At 45.4% G+C, this 18543-nt stretch overlaps 1 protein-coding gene across 2 annotated transcripts in view; it reads right to left on the bottom strand.

Annotated features, from left to right (window-relative positions):
* Positions 1 to 1216: 1216 nt before the first annotated feature.
* runx2a (RUNX family transcription factor 2a) overlaps positions 1217 to 18543 on the bottom strand; it is a 51978-nt gene continuing 34651 nt past the window's right edge. For both annotated transcript variants that reach the window (XM_062522611.1, XM_062522612.1), the window contains 3 exons: positions 12195 to 12374; positions 9733 to 9894; positions 1217 to 5470 (listed from right to left, as the gene is read on the bottom strand). In XM_062522611.1, coding sequence (XP_062378595.1) covers positions 4974 to 5470; positions 9733 to 9894; positions 12195 to 12374 — 839 coding nt within the window. In that variant the 3' untranslated portion in view covers positions 1217 to 4973. The remainder of the gene's footprint in view (positions 5471 to 9732; positions 9895 to 12194; positions 12375 to 18543) is intronic.

Here is an 18543-nt window from a genome sequence, read left to right as displayed (position 1 = left end):
TACTGCATTTAACACATAACTCACACGCAGAGTCAACACCACCAGAGTGCTCCTGGCACTCGCTCTTCTCCATATTTCTGGAGGTGGCAACGTTAAATCTAGCGGGGGAAGAAATCACGACCTGAGACAGAGGGGGAGAGAAAGGGGACTGCTGCAGAATGTCTCTCTAGTCTGCAGGAGAATTCTGTGAACGCTATACGGTTCTTTTGCTGGGGCTTATGAGCAGACTTAGACCAGTTTCATATCTACTGTGGGATCAATGCTTCTCTTACAGTAATAGCCCATTAAGCAGAATTAATCTCATAATATTGCTGCACTGACTTGATGAATGAATCATTGAACAGAAATTACACACAAAAGTCTGCACTTGCTCAATTGTCCAGTGATGAGCTGATTGGGCTATTGTATATTTGTTAAAGTGTTCATGATGCAAAGACAAAATGACAGCATCATACTAGCATAGGAGAACACCAAGTAGCTTCAACATGGATTTTGTAATAGTAGGAGCATCCCAGTGTCAACACTGTAGGCAAACCTACTGTAACATGACAGCGCCCTTCTGCAATACAATTGAGAATGCTGGTGTTTAACACTTCAAACTATATTGAATAAGGTTTACAACTCGTACTATCTGATGCTTACAGTCATTACCAATGTATAGCCTATTGATGGACCACCTGAGTGTCTTTGAAATGTTAGGAGGCAGAAGTTTCTTTTGCTGTGTCTAGGCCTCATGCCTAGACATGATTGTCTCATTTAATGCTTTAATGGGGACAGCATATAAACAACTACTGTGTGCATGTCATAGCTTTGGGAGTATAGAATCAGCTATGACTGGAAGAACCCTCTGGCTCTGATCAAGATTAATAATTGGACAATACAGTAAATGTGCCTATCGTCACTTGTCTGTCTGTGAATTGTCTTATATTCTCCCATAAAATAAAAGTTTACGATCACCACATTTCATGACCCAATTGTAGATAAGTGATTTGTGAAAAGGCTGAAAATGAAGAGCCTCTTCAAAATTAAAGTCTTTTAACTTTTTCCAAGTCCTTGCCCTCATAATCTCTGCCTTCTAGCACAGTGACATGAGACATTTCCTGGTGGATTAATATAGGCTATACGGATTAGACTACTCCATATGGTTTAAACAATGTTCTGTGCAATACAACAAAAGACAGTGAGGTGAGACAATATAACAAAATGTCATGTTTATTCTAAAAAGACCAGATGATACAATCATTAGAAATGCTGGACAATCAATTTCTTTAGGACTGTTAGACCCTCATAACGCTGGGGAAAGGGGGGGGGGAGCCTTTTTTTCACAATGATGTTTGAGAAGAGAAGAAGTAAATAACTGACAAATGACAGACAAAACAAAAACTGTACAGTATGTGCATGGAAAGCAATGCTTGTTGAGTAAGGGTGATGCATAAGGAACCCCACTGGGCACAGTCATATTGAAACATCAAGAGGACTACTCCTATTCGTAGGGGAGTTAATATAACAATACTACACTCAGAGACATATCTATGATAACATGATAAAGAGAAAAGATCTTCAACATATCCTGTATCCTGCTCAACATTTTTTTTGTATTGGCAATTTGAGGTCCAAACGTCACGTGTGTCATCTAATGTCAATGACTGCTCTGTTTTCTGTAACTGTGTTTACATGTTTCCTATCCAATCAATCACAATGATTGTCACTGGGCAATTCACTTTAAAAGTCTTTCCTCATTGTACTTTTTTTGTTTAAAAATCCCCCTCCCCCATATTAAAAAAGTTAGACAGTGCATGGGCTTGCTAAGATTGCTTGCAGCTTTGTAAACATTTTGTAAACAGATTTTCTCTTCTCACAGCCGAAGGATATCATGTTACTGTATCAAACATATGAAATGTAATGGAGCTTCAAAGCCCGGGAGAGTCGTAGAGAACTTATCATTACAATAAGCGACACAGACATAATCTCACACACACAAACACAGCTATTTAATACTGTCTTGAAACCATGATTGCAGATGTACAGACTGTAGGGAAAAAAAACAATCTACAATTTTCCTTTGGTTTCTTTTCAGTTTAAAGCCATATCATTCCAATATGTCATCTGTCATATGTCATGATGGCTCCTGATAGAACAGCTGAGTGTGTGAAATCAGGACAGGAGGAGGGTGTACATTCCCCCATAGTGCTGCCATCTAGTGTTATCATGATTATCGTATGCCCTAACCTTTAAAAAAAACCTTGCCAGAGGGGGCTTCCCTTTCATCCAATGGATCTTTATGCTTCATTCAACTTTAAAATGAACAGACAGAAGCCAGTCGAGCAAAAGTAAAGACAACAAACAAACAAACATAGAAAGAACAAGTTGAAGTGTTTTTGTCCACGCAAAACAAAGAAATAAAACTCACAAGGGTTTTCTCAGCATGCTGCCTGCAGCCTTTTACATAGCATTTCAGTAAACATTTCAGAAAGTACCACTCAACTTTTTAAAATGTTTGTTATATAAACAGAATTCACCTCTAGACTCTTCACAGCCCAGAGTCCAAAAGAGTTCAAATGGACTGTGCTGGTGAGAGTAAAATGAAGCCGTTTTGTCCAAAGCAGGATCATCTTTGGTTAGTGCTGGTAGTATCACATATCGTTATCATTAGGAAGATTGTTTACGTGCCTGAACTTGAACACTGAAATTCTTGCACATCAATACTGTCCTGCAGACTGTGGGAAATGTTGATGGGCCTGCGTTCAATAGTGTTCATAAGCAACTCCAGGTAATGAATTGAGATTCCGACACTCCGCTGTCTCCTACAGAATGTCTAAGTGCTGATTCACTCTAATAAAACTGAATTGTTTTGTCCTTGATTAAACTCACAAACAACTCCATCAGTCATCTGACCAAATCATAAACAAGAACACAAACAAAGGGCATGAAAGAAAGAGAAAAAAAAAGCTCTACTACAGTAATGACCAGACACAGCATACACTGCACAATGACCTGAAAGTGAGAGTCTAGTCTAGTATTTAAACTGTAAAGTAGGGTTCAGACCAAAGATTCCCAACGAGACCAGACCAGACCAGACCAGACCAGACGAGCCGCGACGTTCTAAAACCTTGCGACTCAACATGTTTAATGCTCTGCGACGGCTTGCCACTACGTGCAACTTCTAATTCACACCGCTGCAACTCAGTCTCGTCGCGTCGGGAATCTTTGGTGTGAATGGGGCTTAAGTCTGTGGTCTTCCAGTTTAAGGGCAGCCCAGGGTATGAGAGGAGGAGTGGGCGCGTGAGGGGCAATCAATGCTGGTGCAGCCTGAAGTGCTGGAGGGAGCAATCTACCACTCCAATCACCACGCACCGGCCTGCTCAGTATCCTACAGCAATGCACTGTAGCAGTGGTGATTATACAGTAGCAGACGTGGAATAGTCCAACTTCAGCAAGTAAAAGTCCTACCACATATCTGTGCCAACCATTCATATAAACCAGCTGATTCTAATTAGCACAACTCTTCAGCGAGGTAGAGCAGCTAATTAGTGAGATCACCTGTGTTACTGTAAGTGCACAGGTAGAACCAATACATGGTCGGACTTTTTGCTTTCTGAAGCTGGACTTTTTCACCTCTGTACAGTAGCCTACCTACAAACCAATTGTCAATTCTACACACACACATACACACACACAGGGGGAAGGCTGAGGCAACAGCAGAATAAGCATTTTTTGGTCAAGTTTATAGTCACTCAGGGACATGAAAAAGAGATTCAGAATAAATTAAATTGACAGACACATACAATAACAAACTTGGACAGAGAGCGGAGGGCAGACTAGGTCTTCTCCATTCACAAAACTGCATATATTAATTTCATCATCATGGAAGAGCCATTCCTTGGTTAAGTTGGTCGTTGTTTCATTGACATGATATGCATCACTCAGTGTAGTCTCAAGGTTATTTTGAACATATATATCAGGTAAGGATTAAGATCATTATCTAATGATCATTCATTATCATTATCTTATTAAAGATTAGATGATCAGACTTTGAGTTTCAAACAAACATCATAAATAAAGTATTTCACTTGCAAACAGTCTGACATCTAAATCTCTGACCTTCATTGCTTATGTACCTCAGCATATTTGGTTATTTTACAATAAAACTGCTTTTTTTAAATTACAAAAGAGAATAGGTAATTAAGTTATTATGAGAGGTTCCATATAATAACATTTATTAAGTGTCCACAAAAACCCAGTTTCATTCCAAAACATTGCATAATTTAAAGATCGCTATGGCTTATTATTATATTGCTTTTCAAACAGTACCATTCCTGCTACAATTTTACTTTTAAATTAAAACAATTCGTGAGAATGAGCAGAGTTATTTAATGCCGGTACAGGAGAGCATGACTTCTCCTCTCTCACTTGCATAAATATCAAAGAAACAGGCATTCAGTGTGAAAAAAAAATGCAAAATAAATTTAGTTAGTACCAAAAATATACTCAGCCAATAGTCAAATAAAAAATTATATTCACGTAATAAACATTATTTACGCCAGTTCAGTAATTCAGTGACTGACTGTGCAGCTATCACTGGTTCTGCAGTGGAATGTCAGGTTTATCTCTAGACTGTAATGCCTTGACTGGTTCCCTTTAAGGGCCTTTCTCGCCTCAGGGACGCATCAAAAGCTGGTACCTTTGTGGATAGATATTTGTTGAAAACAGGATTTAGAAATATATGACAACAGTGTAATAGTAAATAACACACTGATGTTTCTGCCAAGAAGAAGTATTTAAAACTGAAGTTTTGACACAAACGATTGTACTTCAGGGATATTCTGAACAACTTGTTGAAGCCACTTTAAAGCCCCCCCAAAAAACGCTCTTGTTGTACTTCGAGGCAAACAGTGCTCAGTGAACAGGTGTAGTTTTTTTTTGTTTTGTTTGTTTTTTTTTTTCCCGTTGCGTTCTAGAACATTTGGTGTCTCTCAATATGGCCGCCACACGGACTCGTCCATCCGGCCGCTGGAGTTGAGCACCGTGGGGGAGCTGCTGTGGCTGCCGTCCGCCTCGCCTCCGTCCGTCTGGTTGGGGAGGTTGGGGTTGATGAGCGAGCTTCCTGTGGACGCGCTCGTGCACGGCGGCAGCATCCTGGACGGAGAGCGGTTCCCTCCCGGAACCATGGAGAACTGGTAGGAACCGGAGGAGGCGCCGTAGTACAGGTAGGGAGTGCTGCTGGTCTGGAACGGGCCGCTCTGGTTCTGCGTGGAGCCTGGGTAGGGCGGAGGCAGGTAGGTGTGGTAGTGGGTGGTGGTGGACATGCCCAGGGACATGCCCGAGGTGACCGGGGTGGGCGTGTAGGTGAACGTGGCCGGGTAGTGCATCCTGGGGCTGGAGAAGCGGCTCTCGCTCAGCGAGGAGAGGCCAGGGAACTGACGCTCAAACTGGCGGGGGTCAGCAGAGAATGGGCTCAGATCAGAGGTACCTGGCAGACACAGAGAAAGAAACAAGCTTAGTATCACAGTAGAGACCCAGTCACACTAACCACACATTACATCCGGTACAGGTGACCATGACTTCTCCTCTCTCACTTGCATAAATATCAAAGAAACAGGCATTCAGTGTGAAAAAAAATGCAAAGAGACCCAGTCACACTAACCACAGTTACCACACATTACATCAGAGGCACCTGACAGACACACAGAGAGACAGAAACAAGCTTAGTTTCACAGTGGAGACGCAGTAGCCCTAATTACACATTCAGAGACTAGTTCAGGACATGTTAATACAATATATGAATGGGATATTCTATTCATCATGAAACAGCTTAGTTTCACAATGGAGACGCAGTAGCCCTAACTACACATTCACAGACTAATTCAGGACATGCTAGTACAATATATGAATGAGATATTCATCATGAAATCCCAGGCTCTGATGCCTCTACTCTCCCAGGCACTTCATCTTTGACATTAGGGGGCGCTGTCACAACATCTTACACAGACACAAAATCACTGCACCATTGGAATCACTCAAAGTAATGGCTTCTTATATCCTTCAATTTCTAACACTGCTCAAAGATATAATGGTAATGACAGCCTGTCAGGTTTGTTATTCATGCTGCAGAACACCAGGCTTCCTCTGAATTAGTTGCTGAAACAAAAATAGGTGAGTTATGATCCTCCCTAGTGAGAGAAGCCGAGAGCTCTGTCAAGCACACTATAATTACTTAGTTGAGAATTACTGGAAAGGATTGGTCAAAGGGAGTGGGACCAACATCATGCAGCCTCAGCTGCCATTTTCCCTGTTTAAAAGACAATCTGTCTAGAGAGACTGAATCAGAACGGGCCGCAGTACATCGTGTACTAGTTAAACGGAGAAAGCACTGGAAATTCGCAGCCCTTCTGTGGAAAAACAGGTAATACAAAAGTCTCTGCACAGAATGTGACTGTGTGACAGCAGCTGAACATTATAGATGGAAACACCACTGACTCATGATGACAATGCCTCTCCTTGATAGAGCCAGAGCAGTCTTTCACAAAGAGATTGGAAAACGGAGATAGAACACGTCTTCTGTTCACCATATCAGCGCTAAGGCTGCATGTATATCACTGACTGTAATCTTGAGCACAGACAAATATGAGAATGTGCATATGACTAACATGAGCATGGTTACTTGTAACCTGACTTCTTGTGAGAGCAGCCCTTTAATAAAGGAGGTTAAAAGTAACGGAAGGACGAGTCATAGTGAAGGAAGGCCATCTTTCTGTTCTCGCCCATTTGTGTTGTTGTGATACAATCAATTGTCTATAACCTATGTGATGTTTTGAAAATATCTTCCAGCTTGTGCGTGTTTGTGTGCATTCTGCGTGTGTGTGTGTGTGTGTGTGTGTGTGTGTGTGTGTGTGTGAGGATGCATGCATTTGTATGAATATCAAAGTACAACCCCTAAAAAATCTCCGGGATAAATCGGGTGCACATATGGAAACACTCTGAGGAAAAAGCAGTTTCCATGGGATGCATAATCAGGCCCCTCAGATGTGGCTGCATGTCTCCGATTAGGCAGAGAGACGGGCAGCGCTGCTCTTGCAGACCTTCTGTTGGCTTCTCTACAAATTAGAGACCACTAATGGGCAGTGGCTACCAGCGCACTGGGCAGCGGAGTGAGAAGAAAGAAGTGAGACTGTCCACTCGTCCTCCAGTGGCTCTCTTCTCTTCTCTTCTCTTCTCTTCTCCGCTGGCCGTCTCATCCTCCTCTCCACTCCTCTCTCTCTCCTCCTCTGCGCTCCTCTCCTCTCTCTCTCCTCCTCCTCTCCACTCCCCTCTCTCTCCTCCTCCTCCTCTCCACTCCTCTCTCTCGCCTCCTCCTCTCCACTCCTCTCTCTCTCCTCTCCTACTCTCCACTCCTTTCCTCACTCTCTCTCCTCTCCTCCTCCTACTCTCCACTCCTCTCCTCTCTCTCTCTTCATCTGTGCATGGGATTACTTTGCTGCTAGGCTGCTGGATGCTCTTTTGCCCCCTGATTCCCTTCACTGAACTACCCCCCCTCCCTCCCTCTCTCTCTCTCTCTCTCTCTCTCCCTCCCTCTCTCTCTCTCTCTCTCTTTCCCTCTCTCCCCCCTCTCTCTCTCTCTCCCCCTCTCTCTGTGGGGTGTGCTGTGCTGTGTGCTGTCTGCTCCCTGCGCTGCGTCTCTGGTGCTGAGGTGCGTTCCCTCTTATCATAAATCATGAGGCGTCCTCTTTGTCAGCACGTCTGCAGCGGCCGTGTGTTTACGGAGCCGTGAGTGGCACGTCGGCAGATGTGCGCCGGGGCCACATGTGTGGTCAATTATGACCACGGTGTCTCTTCGCATTATCAGATCCTGGCCGTCTCACGCCAGACAGGAAGTTCTCGGCAGAAGGAGACAACAAGATAAAACAGGGCGCTCTCCTCTGTACCTAGTCCAAGAGAGAGATAGAGGACTGGACGGCCCGCCCGCCAGAGCCAACTGCCCAGACGCAGAGCCAAGCTATGCAAAGCGATCCTGTCATGTTGATGCAGGTGATCTGGAGCAAAACAAGGCCGAGAACGAGTGCAGAGGACTGGAGAACTGAGCTGGCAGAGATCCATCGCCATCACGGACATAATCGAGCCGGAGAAGTAACTTTGAACAAACGCTACATTCTGATCCATCAATTTTCTTCCTTCAACATTTTTTTTATCTATTCATGTCACCTAATCCACATCAGACATACAAAGAAATAACTTTCCAGCACACATGGCTAAATAGATGCAAGGAATAGACTTTCCACCCATGTATTAAGCAGTGGTGCCCGCACGTTCACTTTTTTACTACTTAAGCATGGGAACATCCGGGGGGCATATTTGAGCATGACCCCCAGGCAGAGGTGGAGTGAGGCGGGCAGAGCCGGGCCCACGCACCCCCCCCCCCCCCAGCATCTGTTGCTGGTGAGGCTCCACCGGATGCCGGTGCCAGCCTGAGCTCCATTAAGCCAGCACTCAGCGCAGAATAGGGGGGGCGCTAGGACCGGGGAGGTGCGCGTGTCTCTTTGAGGGGAGAACAAAGGCTGACATCTCCGAGATGAAAGGAGGATGAAATCTAAACTAATCAAACCCAACAAGAAAGCTGGCCGCCGTTCAAATAATAATAGTGAAAAAAAAAAAAAAAAGATATGTGGCAGGCAACGAACAGCCACGCCGAGAGGTAATTGAAACTTTCACGTGCGCTCCGAGCTCCAAGAAAACAGTTAGGGTGGAGAAAAGGCACGAGAGAGAGAGAGAGAGAGAAAAAAAAGAAAGAAAAAGCTGGCAGAGAGTCAAACAGGTGTATCGAAGGCAAACTCGTCTATGTGTTTGTTTCAAAGCAACTCTGAGTTGGGGTGGGGGAGGGGGGAGGGGGGAGGGGATTACTTATTTATTTAGTAAGAGGCATAGTTGTAAGGCCACCTCTCACACTATACGTCCACAATCGCTTTCACAGAGGCGTACATCCACTGGTGCCTGTGAGTCAGAAACTCAATTCTTTTTTATTGTTCCTTTTAATGCCCGTTTCAAAGACAGACTCTCACAAGTTCAAAGGCCTTAACTGGAGGGATACTGGGAGTGGAGAGATATTCTTTCAGATTTTCACTCTTTCACAAAGGTGCCATTGGTTTGAAGACATTTGGCCCGAGGGCGATTTCTTCTGTGCAACAATTGCTCACAAAACGGGAGTTGAAGTGGAGAAAAAAGGGGTCTTTGATGAAGTTCCAGTGCACGGCGCGGTGGAGAGAATGGACAGACAGAAGTTGAGAAAAGTTCACACGGTTAATGCAATCACTCCTCAGCTAGTTAAATCTGCTCCCTCAGTCGCCTTGTGAACTTGAAACTCAGGTACAGAGATAGATGACAGACATAATTTACCTACATACAGTACACACACACACACACACCCATCCATCCACCCACACACACACACACCTACTCACCCACACACATAACGCCACCCCCGTCATCACACACACACACACAGACAGACACACACACACTTACTCACACACACACACATAACCCTGCCCCCCACCCATCAAACACACACACACACACATACACACACATACACAAACACACACATTCCTAAATAACAGGAGCCTTGTCAGACACCTCAGAAGACCTAACAAGGCCCCCTGTGCTTCATGTAGGTCTCGGCGTGAGCTGAGCTGAGACAGCGGCTCTTTGAAGCCGAGCGCCGCGAGGGACTTCCCCTACCTGAGAGCCGTCTTGGCACATCGCTGATGGCGGGCAGGCCGGTGGCTCGGGTGGAGGGCAGGGGCGTGGTGGAGTGGATGGAGGGCGAGGTCATTTGGCTCAGGTACGGAGTATACGGCTGCTCGTAGGACCAGGGTGGAGACGACTGCGACTGCCTGGGGTCTGTGTGTTGAGGAGAACCACAACCACACACAACCAAGGTGAACAACTTATACAGTCACTGACACAACAAATCATACCTAACATATCACAGTTTCATAACATGTTAGCAAGTTAGCACATTAGCTAGACGACTGCGACTGGGGTCTGTGTGAAAAGAACCACAACCACACACAACCAAGGTGAACAACTTATACAGTCACTGACACAGCAAATCCTAACATATCACAGTTTCATAACATGTTAGCAAGTTAGCACGTTAGATAGAGGACTGCGATTGCCTGGGGTGTGAGGAGAACCACAACCACACACAACCAAGGTGAACAACTTATACAGTCACTGACACAGCAAATCCTAACAAGGATGCAAGGAGGTTTATTTGTCACACGCATATCATTACTAAAGTAAAGAATGCAGTGAAATTGTCAGAGAATGCAGTGAAATTGTCAGATAACATATCAGAGTTTCATAACACGTTAGCAGGTTAGCACGTTAGCACGTTAAGTTGATACGGATGAAACATTAATTTTATAAAGATTGTTTATAAAGATAAACTTTATAAAGATAGTGCGCTTATATCAGCAGATACGGTCTGGTTGATACGGACTGGTTTATAGTGATTTATTCAACCAGGTTTGGAGTGCAGGCGTGTCTTGGGAAATATCTAAATAAGAAGGAGAGCCACTGTGGTGTGAAGTGGTTTGGCAGAGCGTTGGTCTGCACAATCCAAGTATGTCTTCTGCCTAATCATTTGCATTTATGCCGTTGACAGGGTGTTTCCATGAACAGGATCGCGTCTGGAGGCCTTCCAGAGAGGTGGAGTACTCTTCCCACAGGCACAAAGTCATGCACTATTGAGCGAAAAACTGATATGCTGCCACGCACCCTAGGCAATGTTACTGTAACGTATGTCGCTAATTTGTATATTATTGCCATTGCATTCACAAGATGTGATCAAAAGATTAGACAGATTTAATTATAATTGCCATGGAAAGAACAAATGGCCCTCTGAGATGGCAAATGCATGCATGAATGGTATAGCATGGCATGGGATGTAAAAGGGACTGTGTCAAGCCAAAAGAGTAAAAGGTCCGCACACTTGCTCTCACTTTACTTTATTAAAGACAGGTAACATTTCGAGCCGCGTGGCTCTTCTTCAGACTGTGTCAAGCCAACACATACTGTTCAATAGTATTCATGTGGACTCAAGTGATGAACACAAGCTTCCACCCTCGCCCATAAAAGGTCATGACCTTATTTAGTTGTTTCAAGCTCTATCAGTAGGAGTAGCTGGGCTGGAGTAGAACAACATGCTCTCATAAGGGCACGGCTGAGTGGAGAGGAAGAGTGTCACTGCAGCATTCCTCAGCCTGCATGTAAAGTCATGAATGATGTGCCGCTGGATCAGAAGGAGCTGCTGTCAGGTGACAGTGATAGATACGGTGATAAGCAGCTCACGCAAGAAACGATTACGCACGCCAACAAAAATATCTTTCCGTAATTCCCCGGAATTACTAATGACTACAGGCCGTGGTTTATACATTGATTTAACAAAATGTCTTCGACTCTGAGGCTATTACACGGGGGCAGTTAATAAGGTATTAATAGGGTTTAGTTTCTTTTAACTAGCATAAAACACTGTCCTGCAGCTTATACACAATGCAGCTAATACACAGGAAATCACTGTAACCGATCTCCAGTATTTACACGTTCAGGTTGTGTTCAAATGGTGGTCAGTTGGGATAGAAATGCTAGAGGCCACGTTTCACTACATCTGAGATGGAAAATTGAGGTTCCAACTCACAGCTCTTCTAAAAGGTTTCCGATATAGCAAACGTGAAGACAAGATGTGGTAACTATAATGGTAGTGTCCCAAATTGATTTATTGAGGCGTCCTACAGTATTCATAAACTATAACAAAATGGTCACCCCACCATACAGCTCATGGGTGGTGAGGACAGCAGTGGTCAGAGCGGTGATGCCACACCGTCCTCATATGCGGTGTTTAGAAGAGTTACTGTTTCCGTTTCTAGAGAGTTCCATTATCAGTGTCATAGCTTTCCATTTCAGCATTCCATATGTTCTTAATCTATGGAATCTAAATGCATCTTAATGCACCGGAACTCATTTGGGAACAAAATAGAACGTTCAAACATTGTGTTTGTTTTTCCTGTTGAAAGGGTCTATACAGTGTATGCAAAACCATTTGGGGTATCTAAGAAGGCATGTGTCCTATAAACACACTTTATAAGTGCAACCTTTCATTGGTTCACACTGTCCCAATCACCCCCCCGCTCTCTCACCTGACATCTGATTCTGGCCCTGTGGGTTGAAGGAGTTGGCCACGGGGTTGAGCGACGGCCGTGGACTCTGCGTTGGCACGGCGACCCTCATAGTGGTGGACTGTCGGAGGCGCTCTAACTCGCTCAGGCGCTCCGAGAACAAGCCGGCCTTCGGTGGGTCCTCCAGCTTCTGTCTGTGTCCTGGAGAGAGAGAGAGAGAGAGAGAGAGAGAGATTGTACATCAAACATTCTCTATGTAAACTTTATGTTTAAATGTTCTGCTTTGGCAATACAGAACATATTTGTCATGCTAATAAAAGCTCACTTGAATTGAATTGAATGGATTTGAGAAAGAGAAAGAGAGAGAGAGAGAGAGAGAGAGAGCAAGCAAAGAAACATGTTTTATCACAGCGTCTGATCCTGTGATTGATTTGGCAGCCATGCCATCTGTTTGCCTGAGGTAAAGATCATAGTCACGATTTTGAAAGAGAAAGTTGTTCTGATGTATTTAAACTATGCCATGGTTCGTTTCAAAGATGAATGCTCTATCATTTATTCTCACCATAATGTGTATAAGTATAGCACAACTGTAAAACATGGAAGAATTAAAAAAAAAAAAAACAGTCTCTAACTGCCTGCATAGAGTTGGCCTTAATGGTTTTACAGACAAAGTGTAGGTACAGCAACAGTAAAAGACACTCAGTGATGAGTAACACCCCCCCACACACACACACACCCACACCCACACACACACACACACACACACAGAATCTGAGCCAGTCGGAAAATGCTGTAAAAGGGAGCGATGACGCAGCATTGGTCCTGTATAGCCAAAACAAACTCAGCACATACGCGTCAACTATTTCAAATGCTCGAGCATCTTTCACTCCGAAAAAAAAACCCCTCTCCTGTTTACTGACTGCCTTACTGAGGAGGAGGAAGAAGAAGAGGGCGAAGAGTACGAAGAAGATTAAAACACATGCATGCCACTTTCTCCACCGGAGTATGACGACAAAGGATTACAGACCCATCCCTCAGAGCCGTCACGCCATGCCCCGTGAGACAGCCAGGACTCAGTGGGCATTGCCAGGGGAACGGTCGCCGTGCCCACCCCTGGGCACTCTGGGCATAATCTTCTAAAAGGCCATAGCGACACACACACACACACACACACACTGGTTTAGGCTGAACGTATGTGTCAATAAAAAGAGGATAATAGAAGTTAAAGAGAGACTTTGTAAGTCAAGTCCCTTTTGTCTGTTTTTTTCCTGGTTCTGTCTTCTTCTCCCCCTCCCTCCCTCTCTCTCCCTCTCTCTCTCTCTCCCTCCCTCCCTCTCTCCCTCTCCCTCTCCCTCTCATTGTGCTTCTCTACCTCTGTCTCCCCTGACTCAGAGCGTGCCTGTCTGTCTAGCCCCTGGTTGGCTGCGCTGAACGGCTGTAAAGTAAATATCAAACAGAAGAAAAGAGAAACTCCTGCTGAAGCTTGGCCGGCCTCCAACTGGCATGGCTCGCGCCAGCGCTACCTCCGATCCTGCGAAACCTGATTGTGCTTCTCGGCTAAGCTGAGCAAATAACACTTTCTGAGAAGCTGGCCTTATTCAGGGACAAACTCTCTCTCTTTCTCTCTCTTTCTCTCTCTTTCTCTTTCTCTCTCTTTCTCTCTCTCTCTCTTGCTGTCCTTCCTTCAGAGAAAAAGTCCGTACACACACAGAGCAGGATTAATCCCAAGGTGCATTCAGCACAGAAGGCTAAATAAAAACACAGGCCATCCCCCTCCCCCATGCCATCAGCCACTGGCTTTACTGTTGAAAGGGGGAACCAGTTGAGCTCCATTTAAACGAGTTTAATGGGCTGCTGACTGTTCCTCTGGTGTGTGTATTGTGGTAAGCTTCTCGCTCACCGCAGAATTAAAAGGATCATGAACTCCACAAAGACCTTTTCTATATTCAATTAAGTTGATCTGCACATTGAGGCATTAGGGCTGTCTGGCTGATGAGGAAGAAGAGGCTGATGCCACAGGAACCCGGCGCTAATGGAGGAGGCTAATTACTAGCGCCTGGAGAAGCCGCCATGCTGTGCCTACTGGACCTGTGAGAATCACTCGCATCCTCCAGCAGACCCTCTGAGCAAGAGAGCGAGAGAGAGTGTGTTCATTCCCCGACTAAGAGAGCGAGAGAGAGCGAGAGAGAGAGTGTGTGTGTGTGTGTGTGTGTGTGTGTGTGTGTGTTCAAGAGAAATGAGGCACTAGAGTCTGATAATGTGTGTGCAACAATGCTCCTGTAAACTATGATGGCTATCAGCGATTCCAGGATGGCAGTGCCTGATATGTCATAACACGTGCCCAGACGTGAGTAACGGCCAAGCGCACGCTGGCTTATGGACGCTCTGGAGGGACTGAAACACTAGTCTTTATGCGTCAGTGCATATCTCACTGAGAGAGAGAAAAAAAGCCCCACTTAGAATAAGTTCAGACACCCACATCCCCCCACCCCAGACGGTGGCGAACGTGGCTTTGATCTTCAGTTAAATTTTCAACTGAAAGTCCAGGGGGCATCTTGGCCCTGACCCTGTATGATTCATCGCTAACAATGGAAAGTCCCTGACAGTCGCACTTTTATGCTACACGTGCAACAAAGGCCCATTGAGCTTCTTGTAACAATGGATAGTGATACTTTAAAAAGGGCTATGGGTTTCAAGCGCTCTGAAGTAGATGCACCTCAACTTGAAGGACGGTCAGATGTCTGCTGACACCTTAGACATATAACCTGAAGCGGAGAACAGAGTGACTGCCTGGAGCGCGAAAATGGACAATGCAAAAAAAAGACGGGACCAAAACTGCTGCTAAAAAACAAGAGACTATGAAAGCTTTGTCTTTCTCATGCAAATCTGCCGCACCACAGACTGTAAATAATACAGCAAGGCCGTATTGCTGGCAGCGTTCCCGAGCGAATGTGAAATTGCCATCTGATAGCGCTACGACCTGCAATAACACCCTCCGCACGTTAAACACAAGCGCGCTTTTAACATCAAATATCGGCCTCGCCGGCCGTCAGGGCGCATCAATCATCCGGTGGCGACACAGGGAATGAAACGCATGGCAGAAGAAAGGGAAACATACATCCGTCTAGATTTCATTTCTTTAATTGCTGTGGTGTGGGGAGAGCCCACTCCTCTGAAGGCTGAAACAATGGATTATTTCACATGGCAGCTATGCACTGGGAGCATGTGAAATTAACGGAGAGAGAGAGAGAGAAAGAAAGTGAAAGAGAGAGAGGCAGAGAGAGAGAGAGAGAGAGAGAGAGAGAGAGGAAGGGAGAAGAGAGAGGAAGAGAGGAGATAGAGAGAAAAAAGAGGCAGAGAGAGAGAGGGAAGAAGGGAGAGGAGAGAGAGAGAAACAGAGAGAGGGAGGGAGAAAGAGAAGGAGAGAGGGAGGTAGGAAGAGAGTTGGGTCTGGCCAAGAGACAGTCTGCACTAACTATCTTACTATAAGCGGGGGCTAAAAAGTAGAAGTTTAAGAGAGGCAGCAAACGAGACACAGAAAGAAAGAGAGAGAGAGAGGGAAAGAGAGAGTGAAAGGGGGACAGAAGGAGAAGGAGAAGGAGCAGGAGAGGGAGTAACAGCAGCCAGCCAAGCTGCACTGGCCCGTGGCCAGAAGCCTGTGTGGTCCGCGTGTTCCAGGCTCCAGGAAGCGGCGCGGGCCAAGAGAGGGCACACACGCTAGCAGGGTTCTCTCTAAATCCACGGGTTGTCTTCAGGAGGCAGACATAATGCAGCATTGCTAAACAAACATGGAGCAAAAAAAAAAACACACTTCCCCCAGAAGAAGAAGTTGTTTTTTTGTATTTTTGAAAGATGAGGAGAAATGATTTTCGTAGCAAAAACGAACGAACGCACAAAAAGAACCTGACAACTTAATCAGAAACCTAATATGAACCTTGTCAAACTTGACTGCATGAACGGATGAGTTTCTACAACGGTACAAAAATTTCGCTTACTGAGCTCACGCCATAAATTGCTTTAGTCCAAAAGTTGGTTCTAGCTTACCGAGCACACAGATCAGTGTAAGTCTAGCAAGTGTTTTTGAAGTACTGCAGATATTTATTGCAGGGATTCAAGCCAAGGATCTTCCTCTGGGGACAAACATCCCACATGAGCTTTAAGCCTCCTGTCAGATATATTCGGGTGAACTGCTAAAGATTTCCCTACTCCTATACGTGCGCCATGCAAGTGAGCCGGTGAAATATTCTCGCCCATGAATATGTATTGTACAATTCCTACATTGTGCGGGACGGAAAATAAGGCTTTGCTTCGGTGGTGTCCAGTGAACTCACTGGGGGCCAACAGACTATGGCTTTGCGCTGGAAAAGACAAGGTGTATTTTACCCTACTGTACGGCTCGGACTGAGGCTGTCAGCCTCCTGTCGTTGATACAAAGCTCACAGTTTCTCGCTTGCCAACAGCAACAGTAACATACTTTTCTTTAAAAACTGGCATTCTGCTCTCAGAGGTGCACGGGGGAAAGGAAAGTACAACCAGATATTCTGCACAAATGAGCTAGTCCTGAGTGCTGTTTATTTTCTATGGACGGCTCCTTCTTTTGTCTGCTAGTCCAACTTCATGTGCGCCCACCTGTCAGGACATGCTCTGAATGTTCAAAGGCAGAGGTGGCTATTGAAATTTACGGTGAAATAATTCTCTGAAAATTAGGGGCTTAAGTTACTGGCTAGTCTACATAAACGGTCTCGAAATGTAATGACTCCGCTCGCGATTTGAAAGCTTACTTGTAAGAAAACAACAAGCATAAAAAAAAAGTCAGCGAAGAGAAGAGAAGAGAAACACCTGAATAGAAAAAAGGGATTTGTCATGTTCAGAGGCCGCTCCATGAAATGTGGGTTTGCCGAAACACTTTTTAATATCGCTCCTTTGAACCGGCGGACAAAAGAAGGAGAGGAAATAAAAGCGTACGAGAGGAGACGGAGCGAATGGGAAAGAGAGGTGGGAGGAATCGGCTCCGGGAGCGAAGAGTGCCCCCGCTGACGTCATTTACCAGCCTCTGTAAGCTGACAAACACCGAGGTGAAGCTTTGAAGACTGTCTGGCTACCGCTTTATAGGAGCCCTGCGCCAGACAATAGTGCTTTTCCAGCCGTCTGCCTGGCAGTCAAAACAGGTTTAGGAATAAGCTTGGAAAATTAAGTGCCTTTGCAACAAAAAAGAAATAAACATGTAGGTGTATTGGGTGTGTGCATGTGATCATGTGAATGATTTAAACAACCTAAGCACAAATCCTTCGCAACTACATGATGGGCCTTTGGATGGATAACACCACAGTGGAAGTGGATGAGGACAAGCGCTAACAAAAGAGCAACGTCACGAGATGTGATTGCTTGTGAAAGAGTGACTGGTGGTAGCGCTGTGGTGATAAATGGCCACATCTTTTACTTCCAGTGACTCTAGACGTGTCACTTCATCAGATCCTGCTGTCACGAGGAGACGAGCCCAACATTCTCTCCATTCTACCCAGATTCAATGTCATCTGAAGCCCCCCACCAGGCACCCACACCCACTCATTCCCTCTGTCTCTCACTCTCTCTCTCACACACTCACACACTCACACACACACGCACACACACACACACACACACACACACACACACACACACACACACACACACACACACACACACACACACACACACACACACACACACACACACACACACACATCCAAACTGGATCTCTGCTTCTCACTCCTCGGAGTGTCTTGATCCAAACCGAGTGGCTGGAGCCAGCCAACATTCCATAAACAGTTTTCTGATTGGCTTCATATGCGTCATTATGTGCGCTGCAGCGCAGTGACAATAGGCGACAGTATTTCTTTCGCCTGCCCATAAAAAGAGCCACATTTCATGTGTGGATCCCTTATAATTAACAGATTCCATTTCCTCTGAAACGTTACGAAAACATCTGCCATCGCTGTCCATCAGGGGGCTGAGAATAAGCGCCCGAGCCGAGCCGCCGATATATCCGCTTCGATCTGAGCTTGGGTGGCTCACTCTGAACTTTTAAAGCAGCTCTCAAGCAAAACACCTAGGCAGCCGCGCGCGCGTTAAACAGTCGGGCACAGTGGTAGAAACAACAGTGGGTCCTCTATAAATGGTCTCGGGGTCCAACCGTCCCCACCCAGCCTATTAGCCAAATGACTTTTAATAAGCAACTGGGGCCTCCTCTGGGTCCGCCGCACCAGATAATTACAGTCCCCTCTCTGACGCCAGACGCTGGGTGCTCAACCACACCACACTCTAACCCAGGCCTCGCAACGCACACACACACACACACACACACACACACACACACACACACACGCCACTC

Source organism: Sardina pilchardus, chromosome 20 (genome assembly GCF_963854185.1).
Source record: "Sardina pilchardus chromosome 20, fSarPil1.1, whole genome shotgun sequence".
NCBI lineage: Eukaryota > Metazoa > Chordata > Actinopteri > Clupeiformes > Clupeidae > Sardina > Sardina pilchardus.
Note: the sequence above shows the minus strand (reverse complement) of the source record. Positions and strands in the feature narration are given on the sequence as shown.